Source organism: Eleginops maclovinus, chromosome 22, assembly GCF_036324505.1.
Source record: "Eleginops maclovinus isolate JMC-PN-2008 ecotype Puerto Natales chromosome 22, JC_Emac_rtc_rv5, whole genome shotgun sequence".
Classification (NCBI taxonomy): Eukaryota; Metazoa; Chordata; class Actinopteri; order Perciformes; family Eleginopidae; genus Eleginops; species Eleginops maclovinus.
Window position 1 is genome coordinate 886,675 of NC_086370.1, and position 20,541 is coordinate 907,215.

At 43.3% G+C, this 20,541-nt stretch overlaps 1 protein-coding gene across 1 annotated transcript in view; it reads left to right on the forward strand.

Moving 5' to 3' along the window:
- The window catches only part of ndst2a (N-deacetylase/N-sulfotransferase (heparan glucosaminyl) 2a), a 27,466-nt gene continuing 6,925 nt past the window's right edge, over window positions 1–20,541 (forward strand). Inside the window, exons 1-6 of the mRNA XM_063874498.1 lie at window positions 1–148; window positions 14,729–14,780; window positions 14,899–16,455; window positions 17,753–17,840; window positions 18,445–18,599; window positions 18,863–19,048. Coding sequence (XP_063730568.1) covers window positions 15,382–16,455; window positions 17,753–17,840; window positions 18,445–18,599; window positions 18,863–19,048 — 1,503 coding nt within the window. The 5' untranslated portion in view covers window positions 1–148; window positions 14,729–14,780; window positions 14,899–15,381. The remainder of the gene's footprint in view (window positions 149–14,728; window positions 14,781–14,898; window positions 16,456–17,752; window positions 17,841–18,444; window positions 18,600–18,862; window positions 19,049–20,541) is intronic.

Consider the following 20,541-nt stretch of genomic DNA (forward strand, 5'->3'; position numbering starts at 1 on the left):
GCCACATTTGGTTGAGTCCAAGTATCCAGCAGATCCAAGATGGCGTACTGAGCAGCGATGTGCTGAAGTTCACTTTTAACTCCAAACATTGAAGCTGGTTATCACTCATTCCTTTATTCGGATTGGTGTCTGTTGAGAACGAATACAGGTGAGTCCTAAACCACTGACATATTTGGTATTTCTGACACTGTATATCTGCGTAATGAGAAGTTAGCTGCCGTAGCCTCGGCAGCTAGCTGTTATCACAGGTCCCAGTTATCCAGTGTTTACGGGAGTGGGGTTCGTACTCTCTTATCGACTGGGCAACACATACTTGCACCACAGGGGATGGATGACGAACGGCCAGGTCACTGGTCGGTTCATTAACGCAGGTTAGACAGAAAGCTAGCGATAGCTGTGCTAGCATCAGCGACAGTCTGGTGACACTGTTGCTTTACAGAGCTAAGCTAGTTGTTAGCATGCTAGTTGGAATCACCGACGAGCTGCTGCTGACTTCTTATTTCTTTTCCGCTGCTTTTCAGTTCTTCATTTAACAACACCATCTGCTGACACGGCGGTGCAACATCTGTTATTTGTATTTTTAATAACTGTTATTAATAACATTTGCGGTGGAGCAACCATGTAGTCATCGCTGTAAATCATTGTCAATCTGATGTTTTGGCTCCGGGTTGGACGCTTTGGCTGTCAGATGATCAATCACACTGTTTACATGAGCCCTGCCTGTCGATCCGGATCACACGTTCTGTAGCCTTAGCTCTAATCTGCGCTTTCCAGCTCCCTGTTGCTGTTGAGTGAAGAATAATAACTGGTGCAATAACAGCATCACTGGGTTCTCCTGCAGTGCTGATCACTCTTAATGAACAGCAGAAAGTGGTGTCATGTTTGAGTGAGAACCTTCCAAACCCACTGAATGTAGAACCTGCACGAGAAGGTCACATTCTGAAGTTGACTCCGTGTGCTTGGCCAGGTTCTGTCATGTTTACCTAACCTTTGATCAGGTGTCACGTGATTTTAATGATATTTGTAAGTGGTGCCCTGTTTTCTAGAACGTTTGGGTTTACTCAGTCATGATAACATCAATATCTCTACATGCTGTTTCTTGGTTTCCTTACCAAACAGGCTGTGGGTCACATTCATGCTGCGGTCCAAACTGTGCTGAGCCTGTCAGGACAGTTTGTCTTTATCCTTCACAGCCGGGGTTGAATTCAGGTCAGATGCTCCCGACTTTAGTGAAGTGACTTCTCTTTTATAGATACTAAGACCTGGAAGTCTTCTATCTAGGTTTGTGGACAGGAGCAAATGTCTGCATCTGATGGGTACATTGATTTGGTTATGATTTCATATAATTCACTACAGTTCTGAGGATGAGTATGGAACCAAACAGCAGCATTACAGTGATAATTGTACCTGTGACAGCTGAGTGATGAGTGAATCACTGAGGGTCGAGCACAGATTCATGTCCTCTGCACCTCTTCTTTGTAAAAAGAACAATAATAACAGGTGGTGTAAAGAACGCAGAAGTTTCAGCCTTGACCCTCTGACATGGCAAGCCGATGTCAGCGAGCACCACAAACTTCGGAATGTGTCTGGAAAACCGTTTTCTATGAGCTCTTGTTCCATTCACTTCCTTTGCATAGTCAGACTTTATCCAATTTGAAATGCAAACTTCTACAATTCACCTGGCCATGTCCAAAAATAATGTAGAATTGTGTTCCCATGAAAACCTTCCAGAGTTAATATAAACTTCGATGCAAAAAACTCTGCTCACTTCTTCCTGTAGAAGGATGTTTCAGTGAATGTTATGCCAGTGTCCTTTAGATTTAAAGATAACTTTATGGAACACGGGGGGAATTGAATATGATAGTAGTACTAAGGAAAGATCCCCTTCCTCCTTGACCCTACTTGTACACATGGCCTTTTTTCAGCATTTGAACAGCAAATTGGGGCAGACTCCAATCCATGTCCAGGTGATATTGTCCTGGAACCTTAGGCGTAACTCACATTACATCACAAACTGTCTGACTATGCACATTTTTTTGTGCTTGTATCATGAGTCACAGTTTTTCATCTCAATAATTGGAATCCTTGGGGAATCTGAAGGCTGTGGAGCGGCGTGTTGAGAGTGAGGTGACTTTAAAAAGCTGATTTCCCCTCAGCGACATTCCCCTCTCTGACGGCTGACGTGTTCATTTCTGTTCTCCAGGAGAGAGCCAATTAGTGCTGATCTTTAGGCCCAGCCCCCGCCTGCCCTGAGAGCATATTACTGATGTCTGAGATAACACTTGATAATTAAGAGGAAGGCCCTTGGGTGGTTTTCACAGAGTTCCTGATTGTGTATGAAGGCGAGTCTGTAGTGCTGCAGAGTGACGTGTTTTTGAAGGACTGGAGTTAGCCTCACACTGGACCCCTCAACAAAAAGCCATTGGATCTTTGATATATCAAAAATAAGCTCTGTGGGAAACAAACGTTTATGATACTTACACACTTACTTTGTTTGTTTGCAAGTCAGTCTTCACAAATAAACACCACTTGATTTGTACAGTGTAAAATCCATTCCAAGAAGTGAAACGCCAGGCTGTAAAAATGCCATTTTGTCATGATGTCATATAACTCCTTTCTCAATTCTTATACTTCAAATAACAAAGTGTTTTTTATGTCTTGGAACAGAACATTAACAGTTGTATACTTGATACAATAACTGCATTAAAACTATTGAAATTCAACACCACTTGATATCCTACAGTAAAGTATTGAGATAACACTGAAGTCTGAAGCTCTGGACTTGCCAATCTTCAATGAGCTTTCACTGAAACAAAGCCCCAAAATGTAGTTTTTGAGCACAGTAGGTGAGTCATGGACAACACAGCCCTGGGTGAGGATATGCAGGCTCTGTGGGCCCCGCAGGGCTGAGTGGCCCCTGGCTGTCTGGGATGCAGCTGGTACCTGGAGGGTTTCCCGCAGCACTTTACAGCTTAGGCTGTAAGGAAGGCGGCAGGCGTGCGTTTTTTGGTCATTTAACTTTTAGAAAATCGACCAAATGGGGATGACTTTTTGCAAATCCAGTGAAAGAAAACCAAGTGGTGTTATCACAGTGATGCCAGACATCTGTAAGATCTGCATCTCTGCAGCGAGGAAGTGGTCTGCAGTGCATCCCGTCTGACCGTCACAGCAGTGTTGTCCCCACTTTAATGTGTTCATCTGAGTGGATACATCAGTTTAAATCTAGCTTTCGGCTTGGTTCCTATCTATCAATATTTGTTATTGTCTAAATTGCTTTTATCCTAATCTTCTTTTATTCTGTATTTCATACTAATTAGTCTGCTCTCAACTGCTGTGAAGCACTTTGGGCTGCAATTCTTTTATGAAATGTGCTATACAAAGCTTATTATTATTGTTATTATTATTAGTGTCAAGGTTGCCTCCAGAGCTCGAGAGCCACTTTACAAATAGAAAAAACCGTTTGCTCAAAAGTCCTTTCACAGAAAGAGCATCTTGCACTGCTCTTTCTGTGAAAGCGTACAGCACGATGTGGGGGGGAGGTGTGTGTCTCTGGACATCTTAAGGCTGGGCATAGTCGGGGTGCCTTGCAGGTGCCCACACCTGGGGCAGAGTTCATCCGGACTCGAGACAAAACTAGCTCGAGTCCAATACCGTGCGTCAATGTGCGAGTATGAGTTCACGTCATCGTGCGTGACAATTCACAAGTTTGAGTTTGTGTCCAAGTCGTGACACGAGTCCGGAAAAACTGGCACTCGATTCTTCCCAATTCTTGGTCCCAGTCACTGCAACATTTCTGAGAAACAAAGCTGAACAAATACATGTTTCAATGTTTAAAATGATACAACATGAGAACCTGGATCCGCTCCTCTCTGTGCCCTGTGGCTGAAGTCTCACTCAGGTAGCGTCTGATTGTCTGGTATTCTTCACACATTAGAAAGTCATGAATTAAGCCACATGTTTTAAGCTGCTATATATAAAAAGCCCTTTGTGTGATAGGTTGCTTTCTGCTGCAATATACTCACTGTTGAGTTGGAAACAAAGCGCGGTGCAGACCGGCTAACAGAAGGAGCAAACATGAGCAGCTGGCTGATGACTTGTAGCCCAATACAACAGGCCTCCAGCACATCCGCCTCCCTAAAGCTCTAATGCTTCTGTTAAACCCGCTGTTTAGTCAGCTCTGGTACTTAAAAACAAAAAAGGTTCCATTAGTTGTTGATAGGTAGCTTTAATTCAATGTGTTTTCAATTGTTTGTCCCTCTACTTTGAAAAAGCTTTTTCAATGATTACTTAAATCTTTAGGGTCTCCTGTAAACGGAATGAACACTCAAGATATGGAGTAATATAAATACTTCTGAATCGTTATAACATGTTGAAAAGCCAAAGAGAGTACTTTTTGAAAATGATCATTTCCCCGGAATCCTTCAGATCTCATCATACATGTTTGAGCATGTAGGCTATGACACAGTTGCAGACCCGTCCATTGGATCAGTGGCTAGCCATCATTTGTCTAAATGACTTGAATTGATGGGGATGCACATTATGTGTCACAGTATGTTTAATACGCTTTAATAAATCCTACTTTCTCCCACATCTGTAGGAAAACGAAGGATTAAGAGCACCTGGGAACAGTAGCTTTGTAAATCCCTCCTCTCCTGTTGGGGTTTCTCTCTGGGCGTAGTCCACTCAGTATGTGATGGCATTATTTTAGGTGTAGCAGCAGCAGGCCCTCCATATGACTGACAGTGATGCTCCATCAAAGAAAGATAGGGAACACAAAGAGCTGAGTGTGAACACGGTTTGTTGTGTTTCTACCGAAACAGTTGTTTAATGCCGGTATTGGGGGTTTGTGTGGAAAGTTTAGCTGGAGGCAGAGTGGGAGGGTGTGTTGGAACATGTTAGGACTGGGCAGGCAGAGGTAATGAATAGTTTGTTCAGGAAGCTGTGCTCAGACTGGTTCCTCACTACGCACTGTAACACCTCATCTCAGAGGGATTCTTCGACAGGGTTGGAAGAATGTCTTCTCTGACTTCATGGAAAGGATGTTCCGGGTTATGTTATGTTTGGAGCAACATTTCTTTTTCTTTTTTAAATAATTAAAGATGCCTTACTAAAGACAAAGGCGTCAGTTATAAATGTTATCGGAAGTTTAGAAATCACATTTTTTACAATGCAGTATCTTCAGTGATGGCTGCCGTGTTGTTCTGAATCTCTGAACCGAGGATATCAGGGATGTTCTCGGGTACAGGGACTCGGCTTTTAGAGCAGCAGGACACACCTATGTGCGTCCTAACTTATATTTACCATTATTGAATTATCTATTGAGTCAAATTTAAAATGAATTTCCAGATCATTTTTCTGAGAAATAATTTCATCAATGTTTTTAAGGATTTAAAAAGGATATTTTGAGGATTGCTGTTGGGACAGTAGGGAGGAAGATCCATAATCAAACATGAATGTATTAGGGCTGTCAATTTCCTCTATTATCCCATTCGAATTTCATTCATTATTATTTTTTAAATTCAAATTATATTCGAATATTTAATGGTCAATTTTGACTTATTAATATGTACTATTTATCCATCTACACACACTGTAAAAACGGGCTTATGAATTGCCACTGCCACTATGACATCGTAGTTGACTTGTTTTACATTATGTCCACTAGAGGGCATTTCAGTATTACTAATAAACATGTAATTACCAGGTGATAGCTGTCTTGCTAAGTAAATAAGGATAAAGCTTAGACACAAAATGAATAAAGTTGTCAACTTTAATGAACATTGTCAACAGTTCTCTTCTCGTATGAAACAGAATAACAGTAAGTGCACTGTTTAAGTGCGCTAAGGGTAGAATTAGGCTATAGGCAAGGCCAGGCAATATAGTAACCAACTAGAACTAAACATAAACAAGATTTGGTCTAAAGGTTGTTCGCCAAAAAAACAAGCCGATCAACGTTCTCTGGATCGAGTGCAGAGCGTTTTTTATTAACTATAATCCCCGCCGTGGAGAAAACCCTTTCTGCTCTAACCGAGCTGCCTGGGATGCTCAAGTACCGTCGTGCCAGCTGGGCAATGTGGGAGTACTTAGACCCTGATGCTTTCCACCACGACAATGGATCGCTGTCGGTGGGTAGCGGCGTCTCACTCTCATAGATAAGCATCTCTTGTTGCAACACATTGCCAATGTCCACGGTAGGCCTACCCGATGCGTCTGTGGACTCTGCGCCTTGGTAAACATTCCCAAAAAGATCGCCCATAGCACCGAGAGCTGTTTTCTCCTGTGTCCCCTTCGCCATGGCTGCTACCTCCCCGTCTTCCTCATAGCCTCCGCAATCCTCCGCAATCACCATCAGCTCCGATTTTACTCTCTCACGTACCTCCTGCTGTTGGTCTCGGTCCAGGTGTATGAGCCGATGGAAACGCGGGTCGAGGTAGCTGGAGGTATTTAGCAGCATGAATGCGTCTTTGTTAGGATTGTATCGCTTCTCGAGATCCGTTGAGATCTTAGTTTTCATGTCATTGAGTGCTGCCGAATCGCCGATGGATGGTTTGAGATGTGACAAAAGCACATACTTAAGAGGGAGAACAGCTGATGCTGTTGGGAATCGGTCGGTCGATAACGCCTCAGTGGCTGTTTTGAAAGGCTTAAGCACAGCTCTCACCTGGAAAACAAATAGGCTACATTAGAATGTTATGGCTAGCTAGCTTCGGGGATACCAAGCTAAGTGTACCGTTAGATAAACTGTAATACTGTTAACGTTCTAGCTTTGCATAACATCTCTTGAGTATTACTAATTAAACAATATATCCCATTATTAGGCCAATACCACATTCATATTTATATTACTCACTTGCTCCAAAAAGGGTCCACTCGCTCGTACTCAGTTCGAGATGACCTAGTTTTTTCTCCATGATGACCGCTGCTACAGGAGCTTGCTGCTCAGCTGCTCGACACACCATGTCGTACGTGCTGTTCCATCTGGTAGCACAGTCGTTTATTAGCTTGGCAGGTTTTACTCCAAGCAGCTTCTGCTTAGATTCCAGTTGGTAGCTATCTGTGGTTGACTTATTGAAATGTAGTGCTGTGGCCTTTAGTCTGTTGACAGGACTTTCAATGGCTCGCACCGCCAAACCCTTCCTCACAGCCAGGTTGATAGTGTGAGCCATACAAGGGACATTAACGGCCTGCAGATGCCTCTCTACGGCATTAACATAGTTAGCCGCGTTGTCCGTGGTAATAGAAAGCACAGACTCCCGATCCACTTTATACTCGTCAAGTATGTTTCCGATGTATTTGGCTACGTTCTCGGCAGTGTGGCTTTTCGGGGCTTCAATTGTTTTGAGAAGGACATCTTTCAGTTCCCATTCTTCGTTTATAAAGTGTGCGGTGACAGTCACATATGCCTCAGTGGCTAGTGACGTCCAGCCATCTGTGGTCAGGGCGATTTTTTGTCCACTAATCGTTTGTTGTCTTTAGTGGTATCATATAGTTTCACAACTCTGTCTGTGATGGTTGCGCGGCTAGGAATCGTGTACCTTGGCTCAAGCTCGTAGACAAAGTCTTTAAAACCAGACCCCTGAGAGATGTTAATTGGTCTCATGTCTTTGCAGATAAATCGTGTCAACTTGTCCGTAATCGATGCTTGGCGGGCAGCGGGTAAACCCCGTGATGAGGAGGGAGGCAAAAAAGCGCTAATCCTTGCCTGCTTCAGCGGTGGTTGATTGCCCTCAGACTGTTCGCTTAGCTTACCAGGGTGTATTGTTAACAGGTGTGTCCTCAGGTTGCTCGTGGTGGAGTGGTAGGTCATTTCAACTTTACAAATCTTGCAGAAAACTGTCTTTTTACTAATTATTTGTCCATTTCGTGATGGGAAACCAAAAAAGTTCCACACATTACTTCTAAAATTGGCAGGAGTGGTGATCTCCGTCTCCGCACCGCTGGCCGCCATTTTTAGATTGTGCATTAAGAGTGACAAGCGATTTGTTAGGCCTATCACACCTTCGCTAAAGATAGTCAACAATTAAAAAAAAAAAAAAAAAAAGTTTTTATTTAAAAAACCCATTCGAATTTTTACATTCGATTAGTATTCATTTTTTACAAATTCGAATTACATTCGAATACCGAAATTCGTTCCAACAGCCCTAGAATGTATTAGGTGACACATCACGCAGTATCAATACATTACTCTAATACCGCTCAGTTACTGACCGTGCTTGAAAGCAGTCAATCAATGGGAACACAAAAGTGCTGCTGAATGGGGAAAGAGGGTTGACAAGCCAAGAGTTATTTATTATTTAGTTTATCCTTTATTTAGCCAGGAAGGTAGACACACGTTTTACATGGTGAAGCACTACACTACATTCATTAACACCGTCAGAGGAAATAGTAAAGAGGGACAATTCGCTATAGCTTTTTAGAGACTTTACACAGAATGTGTCTGGACCCCCCCCCGCGTGGGTCAGGTGGTGTACTGCATTTAAACCTGAAAGCCTTTTAATATCTTCTTTAAAGATAGACAGTTGAGAGATAGTGAATTATGAGGAACAATAACTGCTGTACCTCTGTGATGTAGTTAGCTGAAGTTATTCAGATTTTTCATCATTGTCTAAATATCCGATGTCTCACAAAACGTCACAAATTACCCATCATGCCTGGCTGTTAAGAGCATAGCGAGTGCGCACTTGAGCTTCTCCTTAAGCCCCGCCCCCGATCTCCCGCTGTTGGCTCAGTAGATTGAACAGAGAGAGAAAATAAATCTGGATTCAGCTTTTAGTGCATTTTACAACTTTAAGGACCTACTGTGTTTAATAAGGGCTATAAAAGGGTTCATACTGGGTAGATTATTTGGTCCCAAAAAATTATCCACTGATTTACAGATGTCTGTTTCCCAATGTAAGTCAAGTGGGGAAAAGTCTTTCTGGGGCGGGCGATGTCACGGACTGATACGGAAATTGTAGGATCGTTTGACCACTACGAATATTTTCTCAAAGTCCGGAGCACTTCCTGGGGGCTTGTTATTCCTCCGTAGGATGTTATACATTAGTTTCCATCCAATGATCATTTTTAGGAACCAAATGAGGAAAATGTAAGGCAGATACAACAGGTCTGCACCGGGCTAACTATACTGTGTGTCCATGACCATGATTGAACACTTCATTCGCCCCAGATGGTCTGTCCATTGTGTTCAGCGCCACATTATCAACTTGCTACCTTCTGTAACAAATGGCCAAGTTGCCACTGGGTGGTATCCATGTTCTGCGTACTGCTGGTTCTGTTGTGTTCTCGGTGTTGCTGCCCAGGGGAAGTGTTCAGCTCTTGTAGGTAATCTATGTAAGAGCGATGGTCTATGAGCAGTCTACCCTTTATTTAGTTTGCATTAAGATGTGCTACTTCCGAGTGTTGTGTTACGCTGCAGGACTATTCTCACAGCTCTGCAGGAGCTCATACCTTTGTGAAGTTTGAAATGAAGTGATCACATTAGTAGTTTGCCTCTTTGTACATACAATGTTTGTTTTATCTCTTTGAGACATTTTAAGGTACCATTGTTTGACTGATGCACCAACTCCCAGACAGATGGTATTTGGGTTTTTGGCCAACCAAACCTTGTGACTCCAGTAGAACTATTAGTCTAGACGGATTTCAGAAAAAAGGCCTTTTATAAGAAGTAAGGAGCATTTATGGGTACAAGTCGGGAACCGGCCTACCTTACATATTTCAAGGGTGCTGAGTCCAAAAAAACCGGTACCCGGGTGAAATTTTGAGGTTTTGACCTTCTAATTTGCATATTAAAATGGCCGCCAAATTGCCCATCTTGCACAGTTATTGGACCATTTCCTCCTAGTTTTTTTTGTAAGTAGGCAATCAAGATGAGGAAATTAAGTTTCTAGATCGATAGTCAAGGGTCAAACAAGGATATAGTGGAGGCTCAGTGCCTTTTTTATGTATATATATATGCAAAATACCAACTTTTAAGGTGAAATTAAGCATTATTTGTGTCATTTTTTAAGGCCGACATAAATATTAAATAAAAGTTACTCTGAAATTTTCCCTGTTGATATGACATATGATGTACACCATATTATATGATAACAAAGAAAAAAATCCATTGCAAGTTGTCTGAGATTTCATGTTTTTTTTTTTTTTTTTTTTGCAAATTAAGCATTTGTTCTCTAAATTCTAAGACGGGAAAAACCCAGGTGAATAGGGAAAAATATTCAAAAAGAGACCACCATGAAACGTACCAAGTTGAATATTTAGATCAGTACATAGCATGGTCAGTCCCATCGCTGAGGACCCTTTGCCTGAGGTGAATTAACAGCAAAGAGGATCGTAACAGTTTCACACGCTTTGGTAAGTTTCCTGCTTTTTGATTTTTTTAGACAAAAAATGTCAATATTCCTTAGTTATTGATTGAGCTTGTTAACCCTATTTATCCAAAATGATACTTTTTCAACCATAGTGGGTCAAAATTGTGTATTTCAATGATATTGAGATGGCTAGCAACTGGGAGAAAACTAGCTAACAGTTAGCTAACAGTTTTGGAGGGGAAAAAAACAGCTAGCTAGTTTTTTTTTCTTCCAGTTGTGCCCTAAAGATGACCACCTCTGTTGATACAAGTTTATTTCTTATAATTCCAACCCAAACATAGCCCTGTGGCAGCATAAATCCCCCTACTTTCTAGCTAGCTAGCTAGCTAACAAGCTATCATAGGGCAATGGATGCTGGGGAGTGACTGCTGTGACAGGGCTAGATTTGGGGGGAGGAATTATCAAAAATACATGTGTCAACAGAGGTGGTATATCCTCAAAGGGCCATACCAGTTATGAAACATTCATGTAACATTAGGGGTGGGAGAAAAAATCGATTCACATATACATCACGATATCTTTTTTGACGATTTTTAAATAGATCTTTTTCTTCTTTATTGTGCAATGTGCATTTGTTCGCCTTTTTTACATACAGAGAGTACAGGTTTTGAAAAGGGTTTAAGTCCAATCCATGCAACCCTACATAAGAGCAAAGCTAAAACATTTGCATCTCTGTATGAAGTGGCCAAAAATCCTAAAATCAAAGACAACAGAACTGTCATAAAGGCTGACCGAAACATTCTCAAACGCCTTGTTACGGCCTATGAGGCAGGTCGTCCAGTTGACTTACCAGCTGTCCTAAAACACGAGCTTCTGCCAGTTCCCATATCCCTTGCTGAAATGAATGGGACACTTCGCACTGGAAACAAGTCTGTATTAGTAAATAAGTTAACTGAAGACATAGTCTGTCCTGAGGCTATTGAACTTCCCGACATGTCATCTTGTCTCATCATAGATGGACAGGCACTTGTGGTTGCCCTTGGAAAGCCAGACAAAGCAGTAACATTTGGGGATCTGGCCGACACATTTGTCAGAGCAGTGTTGAAAGCAGGATGTTACTATAAAAGGATAGACGTTGTGTTTGACAGATACAGAGAAGAGACCATCAAGGGTGCTACCAGGACACGACGCACAAAAGCAGCTCAACCAATCAGACGACTTGTTGAGGGTCGTGATGTGCCTCTTCCAAAAAACTGGACCAATTTCCTGTCCCTCCCTGACAACAAAGCTGATCTTGCCAATCTACTCTCTGAAGAACTATGTGCTCAGGCACCGGATGATAAAGAGATAGTAGTTGCTGGTGGGTTCAGAGACGAAGAGACGGAGGTTAGGTCATCAAAAGCAACAACCAACCTGACTCATCTGAGAGCCACACACGAAGAGGCAGATACCCGATTGGTATTACATGCAGTGCACTGCCAGTCAGACACAGTAGTCGTGTCATCTAGAGACACTGATGTACTTGTGATTCTCGTTTCCCATTTCCCACACGTAGCATGTAAAAAACTCTGGCTGTTGTCTGGTACCACAAGGAAGCCACAATATATACCAATTGATGCTGTTTTTAACAAACTGCCAAAGGATTCAGCACCAAGCCTTGTAGCATTTCATGCACTAACTGGTTGTGATACCACATCATACATTGCAAGTCACACCAAAAGTACATCATGGAAAGTCTGGAAAATGCACCATCAATTGCTCAGCAACCTCGGAATTGGTGATCTCACGGAGGAGACTCAAAGATCTTCAGAGGCTTTTGTCTGCAGAATATATGATGTGCATAAAACAGACTCTGTTGATGCAGCAAGGCATATACTTTTCTCCAGGACAGGTAAACCAGAAGCAATGCCGCCTACAAGCGATGCGCTCCACTTCCATCTGCTGAGAGTACACTACCAGGCAATGGTTTGGAGAAATGCTCACTATGCCACACCTGAGCTTCCTTCACCCTTGGACATGGGATGGAAAGATGGTGATTCAGGACTACAGCCCATTCTTATGTCACAGAACCCAATACCTGAAAGTTGCCTGGAAATGATCAGGTGTGCCTGTAAAAAACAATGCACAACACGCCAGTGCAAATGCCGAAAATCGGGGCTGTTATGCACTGCAATGTGTACATGTCAGAGTGATGACCAATGTCCTTGTTTAAATGTGGAGTTGTAGTCCTCAAGCATACCAAGGCAATGGGTAACCAAAGAACTTGGAAAAGGACTGCAGAAAGAAATACTAATCAAAATGAAATTCCAAAGACAAATGGCACACAAGCAAACTAGAAAGGTATAAAAACAATTTACCAAAACAAGTGACCTATGGAACTTACAGAAGACAGATGAAAGCAAAGCAATTCAGCTAGAAACATGAAAGAAAATATACAGAAACAAGATGTGATCTGTAGAACTGTTCAAGGGAAGTTTCATGTTTTTTTTTTCCCTATTCACTTGGGTTTTTCGATGTTTGAATTAAGAGCATTATGCTTTGTTTGCATAAAAAAATGAATTCTCAGACAACTTGCAATGGTGTTTTTCTTAGTTATTATGTAATATGGAATACATCACATATCATATATACACTGGGAACATTTAAGAGTGATATTGACTGAATATTTATGTCGGCCTTAAAAAATGACACAAATAATGCTTAATTTCACCTTAAAAGTTGGTATTTTGCATATATATATACATAAAAAAGGCACTGAGCCTCCACTATATCCTTGCTCTGACCCCAGACTATAGATCTAGACACTTAATTCATCATCTTTGATTGCCTACTTACAAAAAAACTTGGGGAAAATGGTCCAACGACTGAGCAAGATAGGGAGTTTGGCGGCCATTTTGATATGCAAATTAGAAGGTCAAAAACTCAAAATTTCGCTCGGGTACCGGTTTTTTTGGATTCAGCACCCTTGAAATATGTAAAGTAGGCCGGTTCCCAACTTGTACCCATAAATGCTCCTTACATTCACTTTTTGGGTACATCCCGTCTAGTCTATATCAAACCGACTGTTCTTATTATTTAGAAATGAAAACTGTCCTGCTCTTGCAGAAAAGGAAAGACATGGTGGATGCACTGTGTACAATCACATGCTATGTTTTTTACTCAGGTAGGAAAAGGTTACATAAGACTTTGTAATTAATGCTTTCACATCCCTCCATATCCACCATTTGATTTGACGTTTTGGATTTCACATAAAACAGAAATCCAGCCGACTACAATGGAATATGTTGCAATCATGCTTTACATAGTGAAAATAGGTTTTGGGCGAAGTAAAATAACATTGTTGTCATAATATGTTGAAATTGTGTAGAAAATAGTCACTTTCAATGTATCAAAAGAAACTTAAAGGTCCCCTATTATGCAAAATGCACTTTTTGCTGTGTTTTCTACATAAAAATGTGTCCCCTGTGTGTAAGGAGACTCACAAAGTGTCAGTAAATACAACCCTCTCTCTTTTCCTCCTTACCCACATCTCTAAAAACGGGGGTACAAACGAGCTGATCCAGATTTGCTTTGGTTATGATGTCATAACCGAAATGTGGGCTGGCTTTACATTGAACTCCTGGCAACGTCCCGCCCACATGACACGTCTCCACCTATCGTCCCCCATATACAGTCGTGAGCTGAATCCCCTCCGCAGCTCCTCTGTGTGTTCAGCAGGATGTCTGCAGGAGGGACTTAGAGTTGTTGTGTATATAATACATATAATGTCTCTGTTCTGGTGGTAAACTCTGAGAAGGGTTTCAGAGATAATGCTGGATGTGGTTTGAACATAATATGGCGTTTAATCACGGCAGCGTTCAGCTGAGTTTCTCCCGGTAGAAAACTCTCTTCAGAGAGATCATGGCGCTCCAAAGGGGCGTGGTCAGCAGCAGCTCCAAAGGGGCGTCGCCAGCAGCAGCTCCAAAGGGACGTGGCCAGCAGCAGCTCCAAAGGGGCGTGGCCAGCAGCAGCTCCAAAGGGGCGTGGTCAGCAGCAGCTCCAAAGGGGCGTGGCCAGCAGCAGCTCCAAAGGGACGTGGTCAGCAGCAGCTCCAAAAAGGCGTGGCCAGCAGCAGCTAGTTCATTTAAAGCTACAGTCACAGAATCAGCACTTCAGGAACAGGGCTGAGATAGAGGGGGATGAGGCATGCTACAATGGGGCATTTGGTATTTTGAGCAAAACACTTCAGAGACATGTTATGTACAGATTTGGCCCTATAGTATATAGTTCAAATACAGCGTAATAGGAGACCTTTTAAAAAGGGTTTTTAAAAGGTAAGGTTTTTGTTTTGCTTAAACAGTGTGACACTTTGTGGGTTTATTCAACTCTCTCTCTCTCTCTCTCTCTCTCTCTCTCTCTCTCTCTCTCTCTCTCTCTTGCAGGGGGCCTCCAAGATTTGGATTAGAAGGTTTTCAGACCCGCAGTGTTTTCTAGGTGAGACTTACCAACCTTCCATTAATGGTGATTCATGAAAGAGAACAGAGAGCTGAACGCTGATTGTTTACTCCCCTCCTCTGTGTTCCTGTCACCCTTCTCTGTACTCATCCTCTAGGTGTCCTTTTCTGGGATGTCCAGGGCAGGTGGCCTGGGGGGGCTCAGCCCCGAAACACAGACCATCAGAACAAATCATTCCAGTGCTTAGAGACTACACAGGCCTCTAAAGATGCACACGTCCACGTGTAGACACTCCTGCACTGCTGCATGAAACAGACGTCCCCTGCACTGGAATCAGTTTTTATTGAACCAACGTGTTTTTCTCCCTCTTCAACCCCCCAATATTGACATTCCATCAAACGGATAATAATCCATCCATGTATTTTGCAGTGCGGAGCTACCAGTGGAGCACGGGTAATGGATGCTGCTGGCCATGGTGACTTAGAGTAAATGGCTCTTCCTCGGCACAGATCAGTGCTAGTCTCTACTGCTCAATCTTCCTCCTCCACTCCCCCCTCCTCTCCCCCCTACTCCACCTCTCTGCTCTCCTTTCCTGTACACCGCTGCTGCTTGACCAGTCCTTCCCCCCCCCTCCAACACCATGGTAGGTGCAGGCTTGGGTGTTTGGAAGCTAATGCGAGGTGTCCGCCAGCTGGAGCTTCACCGCCTTATCCTGGCACTCATCATCTTCTGCTTACTGTCCATGGCCTTCCTAGCTTACTATGTCTCCAACAGCCCAAAAATCAAGGAGGCCCCCCCTTTACCCTTTAGTGACTGTGGTGGAGGAGGGGGGATTTCACCGGGTGTGAGTACTGGGGACGCCGGAGGGGGGCCAGGTATCCAGAGGGCCCCGCTATTTCTTCCTCAGCGCCAGGGTCGACTACGACAGGTGAAAACGGTGGACATTTCCAGGACAGACCCCGTGGTTCTGGTGTTTGTTGAGAGCATCTACTCCCAGCTGGGCCAGGAGATTGTAGCAATACTGGAGTCGAGCCGCTTCCACTACCGGACTGAGATCGCTCCTGGTAAAGGAGACATGCCCACATTGACGGAGCATAACCGTGGGCGTTACACGCTGATCATCTATGAAAATGTGCTGAAATATGTCAATCTGGATGCGTGGAACCGTGACTTGCTGGACAAGTACTGCGCCGAGTATGGAGTAGGAGTCATTGGCTTTTTCAAAGCAAATGAAAACTCTCTTCTCAGTGCACAGCTCAAAGGCTTCCCCCTCTTCCTTCACTCACACCTGGGTCTCAGGGACTACCGCATCAACCCCAACGCCCCTCTACTCTTCATCACCAAGCCCAACCAGGTGGAGCAAGGCCCTTTACCGGGGGACGACTGGACCATTTTCCAGTCGAACCACTCTACCTACGAACCAGTGCTTCTGGCCAGCACCAAGTCCTCCGAAGCACTGTCTCATTTTGGAGCTGGCCCCCTGCGGGCCCTCCACGCCACAGTGGTCCAAGACTTGGGGCTCCACGATGGCATTCAAAGAGTTCTCTTTGGAAACAATCTCAACTACTGGCTTCACAAACTGGTGTTTGTGGACTCCATCGCCTACCTGACGGGGAAGAGACTGTGTTTGTCCTTGGACCGCCACATCCTGGTGGATGTGGATGATATATTCGTTGGCAAGGAGGGAACCCGTATGAAGGTGTCAGACGTGGAGGTGGGTGACCCAGAGTCACACCAGGGACCGCAGATAAACACACATCCACTTGGGTTTTCTGAGATGTTCACACAAACAATATGCTGTTGTTTTTAAACGAGGGCATTGTATTCCAAGAAAGTTCTTCCATCCAACACTAAAAGACAATTTAAAGAGTAACGTGCTTAAAATATAATTCTAAAGGTTACTATTCATGAATTCAAAGCATTTCATTGATTGAGGGATTGCCTTCACTTGGCTCAAAGACTCACTAAACGCAGTGCTAAGCAGCAGTCATTAGCTTGTAGCGCTTTGACCGAGGCTGCTGGGTCAGGCCTGACATTTTCTAAAGTTAAGGTCGAGTCAAACCCTTCAAAGTGTGCATGTTACTGACTGGGAACCATACAGAACACGCCCCTCTTAACCATTTCAATATTTCTGTAAATGATAAATGAATATACACTGTTCTTTTAAATGTAGACAAAATAATATATTCAATAGCTCCAATGATCAGTGAGTCCCATGAGAGCGAGAGGGTGTATGTAATGTAGTTCAACAGAATAATATAATCCACAAAATGCTGTTCCAGGTGTTCTTAGTCCAGTCAATGGTTATTCCAAAGTAATATTCCACATAACGTGTCAGTTTCAGTTCAGTTCAACAACAGAAAACACATCTTTAAACACCACGTCCCCACACACAAGCCTAACCTCACATGCACTAAAATGCACGCTGGCGGGACCGGCTGGATAAAGACGCTGGATTGCAGTCCTCTGCTGCATGAATGCTCTGAGTGCCATGTAGAAAGCTGGAACATACGATCCCAGTGTTGCGTTTGCTTTGTGTTTCTGAAGAAGACAAGTGACGAGTGAAAATAATCTAGTATTGTAAGTTTTAACAATAGAAGAAGTCATTTGTCTTAAACATGGTTTTGCATGTTTGAGACAAATGACTTCTCACTGCTAACGCCTCCCATTTGTGGCAGACATTTCCCAACCACTTATTGACTTTGTTCATAGTTTTCCCAATTGTTAAAATTGACAAAATGACATTTTCACCTTACGCTTTAGAGTTTCATCCTGGAACAATGACAAAACAACAAAGAAACAATCATGTATTCCCTCACAGAATTCTATTGGGGGTATCGGATAACTTTCAGGGAGTAATTTAAATGTACCGCGCCTCAGAAATCTAATGTAACTACATACGGTGAAGGGTTTTTAAGGTTACTGAGGTTTTAGCCACAATGGTTAATATTTTAAATAGTCATTTAAGATCTTTGAAATGAGTGTGAGGTGTATTTTTCATCCTTTCGCAGGCACTGCTCAACACTCAAAACAAGCTGAGAGCGCTGGTCCCCAGTTTCACCTTCAATTTGGGCTTTTCTGGAAAGTTCTATCACACAGGTATGAAACATGTTCATATTTTATACACACAGCTTTCTGTTTGCTTAAGAAGTGTGAGGGGCTTAGGGTCGGCTCTGGGTGTCTGCTCTTGTGCTGAGGCAACTCACTTTGCTAAGCCACCATAACCAGCTAACGTACCCTCCTAACTTCTTCAGGGTGAGGTTTTATAAAGCAATATTGCAGCAGTGTTTTTCCTAGAAAAGGCTGTCTCTCTCTCTGCTTTGCTCTGCGCCGGACACCAGCATACATTCACTGCCACCGAGGAAATGGTAAAATTGGGAAAATATGTCGTTGACTAATATTACCACTTTAAAATCTGAAATTGAAATGAACCATAGAATCCAATATTGCAAGTTAAGCATCATATTTAAGATAGAGTTATAGATGAATGCGTAAAGGACGTTCTTTAACTCAATCTTCGCTGCCTGATGGCTTTAAGAAGTTCCTTCTATTCCTCAGTGTGTGGAGCTCATTAGAAAAATGATATGTAAACTAACATGAGGCCAGCACTAATAACTGAGTATATACCGATCCAATCCTGACAGACATCCAGTAGAAAGGGTGTTTATTGTGTGTGTGTGTGTGTGTGTGTGTGTGTGTGTAGGTACCGATGAAGAGGACCGGGGGGATGACATGCTGCTGCAACACAGGATGGACTTCTGGTGGTTCCCTCACATGTGGAGCCACATGCAGCCGCACCTCTTTCACAACGTCAGTGTCCTGGCTGAGCAGATGAGGCTCAACAAGGTCTTTGCTCAGGTGAGCAGCACGGGGCACAGTGTGTGGAGAGTGGAAGGAGTATGTTGCTGTGGGCACACAACAACACTCAGGGATACAGTGAATGGCTAGTGTAACCGCTACATGACCACAGGAGTAGTGTCAACTCTAAAGAGTAAAGAAGTCTTGTTCTAGACATGTGTCGAATTAGCTCTGACAGGAATGTGGGTATGTGACGCAGCAGTACTCTTTACCTTCTTGTCCCATGCTCCTCCTCATGTGCCCACATCCTGTCCTCTCTTTAGGAGCATGGCATCCCCACAGATATGGGCTATGCAGTGGCCCCGCACCACTCCGGGGTTTACCCAGTTCACAGCCAGCTCTATGAGGCCTGGAAGTCTGTGTGGAGCATCAAGGTGACTAGCACTGAGGAGTACCCTCACCTGAGGCCAGCCCGGTACCGCCGCGGCTTCATCCACAACGGCATCCAGGTCAGTCCACGTTGCAAAAAGGTTCCTCAACATTTTTCCACACTGGTATACTTTTTGTTTATCCATAAAGATAGATGTAGAAGTTTAAATAAAACGTTTGCAGTAAATTGTTCAGTTTAAATAGTAACACTGTCACTTTGCGCGACCTTAATGTGCAATTTGGACTCGACCTATTTCAGTAACACGGCTCAGTCAAAGGACATCAGTCTCACATATCACAAAAAAATTCAATACAAGTTTCTGGTGCTGAGTTACACACAGGCCTGGTTTGATATGTTTTAAAAAATGGTATCATTTGTACACATACACTGCCCGCCAAAAAAAAGGTCACCACCTGGATTTAACGAGGCGAACAGGAGAGAGCCTCCCATTGGATAATGATGTTTCAGCTGGCAACAAGTTATTAACCCTAACTGATGCAGTGAGTCGCTTCTCATTTGTTAAACAGTCATGTGGAAAGACATATCCTGTGGTCGTGGAAAAGACGTTATCTGTTTCAGAAGGGTCAAGTTATTGGCATCAAGCAGAGAAAACCTCTAAGGAGATTGCTGAAACTCCTAAAATGGGGTCAAGAACTGTCCGACACATTATCAAAAAGTGGAAGGACAGTGGGAACATCATCTTCCAGGAAGGGATGTGGTCGGAAAAAAATCTTGAATGATCGTGATCGGCGATCACTTAAACGTTTGGTGAAATCAAATCATAGAAGAACAGCAGTAGAACTCATGGCTGTGTTTAACAGTGAAAGTGAGAGCATTTCCACACACACAATGCGAAGGGAACTCAAGGGATTGGGACTAAACAGCTGTGTAGCTGTAAGAAAACCACTTGTCAGTGAGGCTAATTGGAAAAACAACGGCATCAATTTGCTAGGGAGCGTAAAGATTGGACTCTGGAGCAATGGAAGAAGGTCATGTGATGTGATGAGTCCAGATTTACCCTGTTCCAGAGTGATGGGCACATCAGGGTAAGAAGAGAGGCCCCCATCATGCCTAGTGGCAACTGTACAAGCCCGTGGGGGCAGTGCTATGATCTGGGGTTGCTGCAGTTGTTCTGGTCTAGGTTCAGCAACGTGCCCAAAGAATGAGGTCAGCTGACTCCCTGAATATACTGAAGGACCAGGTTATTCCATCAATGGATTTTTTCTTCCCTGATGGCTCAGGCATGTTCCAAGATGACAATGCCAGGTTCCATCGGGCTCAGACGGTGAAAGAGTGGTTCAGGGAGCATGACATCATTTTCACACATAGATTGGCCCCCACAGAGTCCAGACCTGAACCCGTTTGAGAATCTTTGGGATGTGCTGGAGAAGACTTTGCGCAGTTAGAGTGTGTGACCTTTGGCCAGGCAGTGTAGTACAGCAGCAAACCTTTCACTAACTCCGCTTTAAAAGGAACTTAACTGTCCCGCATTAAGGAAATAAAGATGTGATGATGAGTTTCTAGTTGAATCTTTTCAGATAGGATTTGGATTCAGTCTTTCTGTCATTTCAG